Raw genomic sequence first — 8,412 nt, 5'->3', positions numbered from 1 at the left:
CTGCACTAAAAATGCCTCAGCAGGTTTATATCATTTGAATGTCCATTAATTGAATTGTACGGGCGTGCTCAAATGCTCTTTGCCAGGCAGGACGCACACGACAAGAGACGCAACAGGACGGGACGGGACAAGACAAGACAAGACACGGTGGAGAGCAAGTTTATGACTTGGCCAAAGCTGTACCATCTCAATACTGAGAGACAGCTGCTGCTTTGGGGCTTACGCTGAACGTGAGGAGATTCAATTGATGCAAAAGACAAGAGCAAGTGGTACGGTACTTATGGGCACTACAATATATCACAAATCCATTGATTCAATACAAGTTCTTCTACATTCAAATATTCTCTGGTTCCCATTGCAGGCTTTAAATACTTTTACACCCTCCTTGCCTCTGTTATGCTGCGCATAAAGTTTGCCTGATTCTAATCGCATTTTGGGGTAGCACGGGGATTCCAAGTTGAGCCTTAACTTTGCCCAAACTTAGTTAGGCCAACTAACTCCGTAAGGTGTTTGAGGATACCACATATCCCAGGAGCTGCAACGAGAGAGCGACGAGAACTTACAAAAGGGCCCAAATTTAATAACCGCTGCATGTTGAAGGAGATGCACGAGAATGAGCCAGAGGCAGAGTGGCAGAGGGTGGCAGCGCGCGCCCGGGCATCAAGCGCTTAACCTGTCTGCATGTGTTTGATGCAGAGAGCAGCGCTATCATCGTCCTCCTCCACTTCGTTTCCTTCATTCTTGTTTGGAATCAAACAAAGTTTTTTTGGTCGAAAAGAAGAGGGGGAGGGATTCCCTTTTTGCGCCACAAACTCTGATGCAATATTCCTCTTTTTATTTCATCTGGCAATTCGCACTGTCAACACTTGAATTGCTGTGCCAGCCGTCAACCATTTAAGCAAATTAACTGTATAATTAAATTGTGCAGCATTGCCTCTCCCATTCATTCCACCCTCTTCATCTCTTTTCAGCACTTGCCAGGCAAAAGAAAGCGGAACAAAATCGTACTGAAATGTCTTTAAATTAAATTTCGAATTGAACGCAATGAACAATGTGACTTAAAGCTTAAGGTAAGAATTACGAATTAATTTAAAAGTAAATTTGGTGCCATTATTAAATTTGTTTGGCCCAAAAATCAGTCGAAATTGTTTTCCAGAATAGTCCCCTCCCCAAAAAGCAAACGTATTTTCCCCGTGTGCTCTACTACATAAATGCACACACAGTCAACCGAAAAAGAAGAACTCACAACTATTTTAGCCATGTAGACAATATGTTGCTGGTGCTTTGTGGCCCACAGTTTGCAAATATTTATATTATTTGGAACGCCGATTTAATGCGTTATTTTGTGCAACATTTTGTGCCCTGAATTGAGAAGCCGGCTCATTTAAGCTCTGGCATAATCACTCTAATTGGGCGTCTAATACAGTGGAACATGGCATGATAAATGCCTGAAAGTGAGCACTAAATATATTTCATGTTGATTTCGGTTTTTGTGTCTTTGGGTTGATTTAACCTAATAGTCGTGATTGTTGCGGTCTGATGACGATTTATGGGTTTATGTGATTTTTATGTGTACAGGCGGACAGGCCAATGTTGGCAACTACTCGGATGAGACGTACTGACTTTGATATTATTTTATGGGCCTGCTTCTGGGCTGCTTTTTATTGCCAACGATTACGAGACAGTTTTCTTTCGGCCGAAAGACAATCTCTCCGACTGTGAGGAGAAGGCGGCGGCTCTTTTAGTGCTGGCTTTGCCAAGAATTTATGGTTTATGGATTTTGTCAAATTATGTGATACGTATTCGTGCTGAAACCTTTTGTCTATTGAGACAGCAGTCAATGCATATGGGTATGGGTATGACAAAAATATGAAATGAAATGGTTAGCATGTGTGTGTGTGTGTCCTGCTGGTGTCTTGATAATTTTACATTGGAATTGCTCTTTGATGTCACTGCTCATTGTTTATGTGTTTACTTCTTGTGTTTTTTGCATCCATAAAAACATATCAATGTGTATATTTTTATTGTGTTACCACAAGGCAACCATAAAGTGGAAATTATATCGAAGATTATGATTGTTATGCGGCGACATCGAATTTATGCTTCTCCAGGCAAATAAATAAATATAAATTGAAAACAAAAGTTGGGTGGGTGGGTTACAGGTTGTGTGCGGATCCGAAGTGTTCATCTGGATATGCAAATGTCTTTCCATCTGGTAATTGGCAATAAAAGTAGGTAATCCAACAGATACTTATGTGCCAACAAAGAGCTGATAAACATTTAAAATAGCAATTGCCATGGGGCCAGAGGGGGCAAAGCTAAATTCACAGATGTGTCTTTGACTTTATTTAGGGGCTGATACTCCCACTAGCTAGCCCTATTTTTTGCTTGTTTCCTTATGCACCTGCCATATATAATTCAATTATGGTTAAGAGTTTTAGCATAAAAAGAAAAAAATTGCATGCTTAAATTTAACAAATTCTTGTGCAAATTTACACTGGTTACTGGTTACATTTCTGCCACAAAATACTCTTTGGTTAATTGCCACAAATTACATAAATGCCAAGCTTATGACGAGTGAGTTGCTCGTTAAAATAGAATGGACTCCTAATGGTCATTGCATTTCAAAAATTCAAAGCAGCTTGGTTACATACTCCCACATACATAGGTATATATGTAGGTATAAGGGGTAGCAAACAAATGTCTAATTGTGGCAGAGAAGGAGATGGGAGAAGGGAGGAATGTGGTTTCAAAAGAAATCAGGTACTGCTTTTGAGAGATTGTTGTCTGGTCGTGTGGCAGTGTGCTGCTTGTAAACAATGAATATGCATGAGTTGCCATGAAGCATGCCACATCCAACTGCAACAGCAGAAGCAACCTCCGTCTGTGTGTGCAGGAGAATGACAGAAAAAAGCAACTTCAATTTGCGAAAGTGATATTCTCCAAGGCAGGAAATCAAATGCCATCGAACGACAGGAACTGTGGGAAAGAGACACGGCTAGCACAGTCCTCGATTGACAGGCATAACGTTGATTAATTAATCCCGTCGATGACAGCCTCGGCAAGCTTTATCTGCACGGAAATCGAAGTTAGTCGAGCTCTCCCCCTTAAGAGCAAAGTACAGCTTAACCCATTTTGTTTGAATGTGCCCCGTAATGAACATACCCAGGGCATATAGTATGAATATGAGAGAGATTCTTTGGCAGAAAACTTTCACAACGAAGTTCTAGTCCTCAGGGGCTGATGATTCCAGGCATTTAATCCCACTGCTCTTGTGGATTTTCTTGCGTCCCTGGCATAATCTGGCAATTAGTAAATGTCAAATTCCCCTTCTGCACAGCATAGTCACAGCATTGAAAGTCAAAATTTACAGCTTGCGAATCGCAGTATATCATCGGAGCTGCCTGGCGACAGTTCTGTGCTTGTAAATATGCAGCGGAAATTGCAGCAACGCATGTGATTATGTTATTTCTATCTCGGTGGAGCAACGACGAGGCATGGAGGCATCCTAGATATGCAGATATGCGTGCATGTCTTGGTGCTTGTGATTAAACCCCCCCTCCCACTTCAAGGTTGAATTGTTGCCACGTTGTCTGGGGTTGTCTTGAGAAGCAAAAGCTTATTTAGGTTTAGGTTTATCTTTATTAAGAGTTTAGTATGAATGGAGAATGTAATGATTAACAATTGCCTCTCTTGTTGCAGAATATTCAGACTCTAGTGTCATATCAAAGAGATACGATTTTTTCATATCTATGCAGATATTCACAAACTAATTTATAAATATTTTTTCAGGTTGTCTCAGGTGTCAGTCTCGCCTAGCCGAGGAATCAAGACTCCCCAGGGATATTCTCTAAAAACTCGAAACTAGAAAAAGTTTCGTTTTGAATGAAGCTAAGCGATGGATAAGAGAAGGTATCAAATCGGAAATGATACAAATAATTATTGAATAATACGAAAGTGCTGTGATCCTGTATCTTGGATGATTATTTGGAGGTGCTTGGATATGGCTTAAATAAATAAGTTTGAAATTAAAGAAAGCTATTCAAATGAAAGCAAACCATATGCTGTCGGAATCCTTGCAGATGTAGGAAGATGCGTGCCTGGAGGGCAAGTCTGGCCCATTCAAAATCACAAATGAATAATTAAACATAATTAGCAACTATTAGGGAGAACACATTGCCCAGAGGGAACCCGAAACCGAATGTAAAGCGCAACTGTGACACACAGTTGGCTAGCTCTGGGGCATCCCGGCCAAATCAAAGCGAATCAACAGCACAAATAGCAGAGGCTCCAGAGAGGGAGATACATGTAGAGGAACAGGGCAAGGGCGGGAGGCAGTCCCTAATAAGTCAACAGCAATGCATAAATTTTGGCCATATTGCGGACCAAGGTGGTGATGGTGAAGGGGCTCTGTCCAGGTGGTAAACCCCCAAACGCAAACCCAAACCCGAACGCAAAGACCAAACAGGGACGTGCTGTCCAAGTGTTTGCCATTCCGACTTTGCCAAATAGCCCAAGGACAGAGGGGAAGGAATTTGCTGATTGACAATGTGGTTCTCTGCGTACCCAAACCCCCTTCAGCGCTGGTCAGCAGCAAATTTGGCAATACAACAAAACGCTTTAACCTCTGGCAGGCCGCACACATTTCAATGGTTCCAAATGTATATAGAAAGTTGGGTCGAGGGCGCATTAAAATTGATTACCCCAACATTTTGGCCCATAAGTAAAGGCCAGGATACTCGGTGTTTAAGGGTTTCTCGCCCATCTGGGGCTCAAATGGTTTATCTTTTGCGGTGCGGCAGCTACTAATATTTCTAAGGAGTTCTCTTATTGCCGAATTAATTTAAATGATAATAATTTCCGCCCTTCCATAAACGCTTATCAATTACCGCAGTCGGATGCTTATCGCGTAATCCTTTTTAAATGATTGCACAAACAAACGGATATTAATATCATAAACAATTTACATATACTCGTACCTCATCCCACATTACACATTACACATTGTAATTCTGTTTATTGCTCGAGGTTATTTAATATTCAATTTTCGGTACCCGCTTCTCGTTTCTTGGCGAGTACCTCATAAACTGGCAAAAACTCATAAAACCCATGGCAAACATATTCTAATCCGGCACATGCCAAAAAAAGGCAGACAAATATGAAAATGTACATATATGCATGAAATTGAAAATGTAAACACCGAATGTAACACCAGCCACGAGTATATTGTAAATGCAAAATTGCTTGCATATATTAGATTATTAGATTCAGCTCAGGTGAATGTGAAAATATGTTGCAGTTGAGCTTGCTCTTTGGGCATTAAAATAAGTGCAATATATATATATTTTTTTTTTTTGAATATTCGCACATTTATATGGAAATATTTGGATTTATAAGTCTTAAAAATAATTCATGAAATTCCAAGCGAATTTTTATAATTGGATTAAGGTAAATTCACTTTATTAAGTATTTCTTTGAGCAAAATTTAGTTAGACTTAAATGGAATTTAGTTTATTTATAATTTCGTAATAAAATTACAATTCCAAACACTCGAATTGTGTATAAAAAATTCACATTGCTTCACATTTCAAAAATTCTTTTAAACTATTAAAACAAATGTATCCATTATAAACATTAAATACGAAAATACGAGTATTATTAAATGAACAAAAAATGTCATTGGAGGAGCTGTGCGGCCTCAATTCTGTACTTAAAAATACAAACTGCTTAAATTTCCTGAATCCGATGGACGAGAATTTTCAGGAGTGCACCAGCAATTTCAGCAACCCATACCGACTGATGGCTCCAATCCCTGGCACACCAGATTTGACGAATGCGAGCATTAAGATTGATCACGGCACCACCACTCTCGGGTTTGTGTACCAGGGTGGGATTGTCCTATGCGCGGACTCACGCTCATCCATTGGCATAAACGTGAGCTCCCAAAAAATCAACAAGATCGTGCCGATCAGCAATCACATTGTGGGCACTCTGGCTGGCGGTGCGGCTGACTGCAAATACTGGTATCGGGTGCTGGCGCGCGAGTGCCGCCTACACGAGCTGCGCTACAAGAGGCCGATGTCCGTCAACGCTGCCGCCAAGATGATCTGCAACGTGTCTGACATGCACCGCGGAACGGGCCTGAATATGGGCATGCTGCTGGCTGGCTATTCGCCAAAGGGTCCGTCCCTTGTCTACGTGGACTCTGACGGCATGAACATCAATGGGAAGAAGTTTTCCGTGGGCAGTGGAGCGAGTAACGCACTGGGCATCCTCGACCCGATGTATCGCTTTGACCTGACTGACGAGGAAGCCTTCGATCTGGCCCTGCAGTCGCTTTACCAGGCCACCGTCTGTGACGTCTACACGGGAGGACTGGTGGTGCTGTATCACGTCGGGCCAGTGGCCCATAGAATTGTCCGCGAAGTGGACTGTATGGAGCTGCATAAGAAGTACAGTCTGGATGCTCTGAGCCACATTGATCCATAGTAATTTCAGTCGAGATGTTACCTTTTTGTTTGTTTAATTTTTTACCTACAACAAATAATTAAAAAAGAATTTCGAATGCGCTGACTATCAGAAATGTGTGTGTCTAATTGCCTCTGATTCTGTTTGCTTCCAATTTTCACTCAATTTTAGCAGGCTCTTCAAAGTTCTACTTCCGTGAACCCGTTTTGGGAAGCCCAATGGTGAGTGGGGTTGGTTTTTTTTTTCCTCCAAATTCGAGTCGCTAATCATTTTGCGCCAAATTAACTGCTCCAAGGGAATGCAGAGATTTCTTTTGCTTTTTGTTTCGAAGACACTTTTAGGGGCAACAGCACATAAAATAAGTGAACAGCCATTTTTTGGACACGGGCAGAACAATTAAGTTAGCATTTAAGTCGAATAAGGGACAAGGGCAGACACAGCAAAGGGTCTGCGAGTGAATCTTTCCATGCATAAATCAATGGCAACAACATTATTTGAGGATGGGGGAGAACACGGGACGCAGGGCACGACCAATGCTAGGGAAAAAGGTCAAATACTTAAATTTGTTCTCGTTCTGTGTGCTTTGGGTCGGGAGCCCCAGCAATAATAAACAAGAAAGTGTGAAATAAAGCCAAGTGGACATAAAAATTTGTATGTCCAGCAAGAGGAAGAGGCACCAGACCCAGAGAAAAAGGAGAAAAATTGCAGGCACAGCAATAAAACACGGCGAATTCTTTTAATTTGAAATGCTGCGCCTTGGCCCATGGACGAGAACAGGACCAAAAGTCTCCCGAACTCTTTGTTTCTTCTCTCGTTCTATTTTTTAAGTGATTTCTCAGCGAATGGGATTGGAATCGGGGATCGGGCAAAGGTGTGTGGGCGCACTTATAACTCTTGTATGGATTATAAATCCCACTGGGCACAATAAACTGCTTTATTTGCAGAAGTTTTGCGCTTGAAAAGGCAACGAGAATGGGGGCGAGCGATGCGATATAATAATACATATTCAAATCATTTATATGGATGTATTATGCGGCCTGCTGAAAACTGAAATATAAAGTTTCAAATCAACATTTGCATGGCAAATAAGAGCGGAATATAATTATGGTAGTGGTTGTTGAACAATCGTTTAATGTTGAATTAGTTCGACCGACATGTACGTTTTTGTGTGCATATTTCTATTGGATATTTGGTATGTATTACATGGATTTTGATATTTGTTCGTCTGTGGCTATATGTAATTGTGTGCTCTACTGCGTTCGATTAATATGTATGTATGGATCTATATGTATTTATGTATTCTAAATAATATTGGCAGGCTGGGCGTACAGAGCGGTCCACTCACGTGCCAGGCGGTCGTGCTCCTCTGGATTGATTATTAACATTGTGCTAATGATACTATCGAACGATCTGTACGGCTTGGGATTCTCCAGCAGCAATTGGATGGCCACAAAAACATGCTCAATGCGCGTGACCGGTGACCAATGTTCACCCAGGATTTCCAGAGTTATACTTCCAAATTCGTCCACGTTGCAATGATAAATCTTCGTGGTGAAGATCACACGTGGTGGTAGAAAAGGGTATTCCTCTGAAAAGCGTATATCCAAGTGGAACTGACCACCCGCGTAGGGAGTGTCAGAGGGTCCGAGAATGGTGGCCACCCAGTGCCGGATATCGCCCCTAACGATATCCGCATGGCAGCCTACCAGCGGATTGCGCGTAATAGCGATGAACTCGCGAATGATGCGACGAGTGTACTTTGCAATGTCTATGATGGGTCTGGGAACAGGAATGGGCCCAAGATCGGCCTCAAGCTCGGGCTCAAGCTCGAACTCGGACACAGCACAATCAATTTCACGAACTTTCTCTCGGGGTGGCATTATCTGCAAGTGCAAGAATAAAAAATAATAATGAGACTGCAGTTAGTCTTCCTAGCTTACCAGT

General features: G+C 41.7%; 2 protein-coding genes across 2 annotated transcripts; one reads left to right on the top strand and one right to left on the bottom strand.

Annotated features, from left to right (window-relative positions):
* Window positions 1–5,736: 5,736 nt before the first annotated feature.
* Window positions 5,737–6,574, top strand: LOC111075691 (proteasome subunit beta type-5). Its single transcript, XM_022369146.2, has one exon. It carries the CDS (start codon window positions 5,746–5,748, stop codon window positions 6,487–6,489), a length of 744 nt encoding a protein of 247 aa, XP_022224838.2. The 5' UTR covers window positions 5,737–5,745; the 3' UTR covers window positions 6,490–6,574.
* Window positions 6,575–7,579: 1,005 nt separating this feature from the next.
* On the bottom strand, window positions 7,580–8,348 carry LOC111078021 (ubiquitin-conjugating enzyme E2 D4-like). The gene has a single exon (XM_041593851.1). It carries the CDS (start codon window positions 8,346–8,348, stop codon window positions 7,770–7,772), a length of 579 nt encoding a protein of 192 aa, XP_041449785.1. The 3' UTR covers window positions 7,580–7,769.
* Between the last annotated feature and the right edge of the window lie 64 nt (window positions 8,349–8,412).

Source organism: Drosophila obscura, unplaced genomic scaffold (assembly GCF_018151105.1).
Source record: "Drosophila obscura isolate BZ-5 IFL unplaced genomic scaffold, ASM1815110v1 contig_200, whole genome shotgun sequence".
NCBI lineage: Eukaryota > Metazoa > Arthropoda > Insecta > Diptera > Drosophilidae > Drosophila > Drosophila obscura.
Note: the sequence above shows the minus strand (reverse complement) of the source record. Positions and strands in the feature narration are given on the sequence as shown.

Coding starts and splice junctions, on each gene's coding strand:
- LOC111075691 (XM_022369146.2), top strand. CDS start 5,746: ATGGACGAGAATTTTCAGGAGTGCACCAGCAATTTCAGCAACCCATAC.
- LOC111078021 (XM_041593851.1), bottom strand. CDS start 8,348: ATGCCACCCCGAGAGAAAGTTCGTGAAATTGATTGTGCTGTGTCCGAG.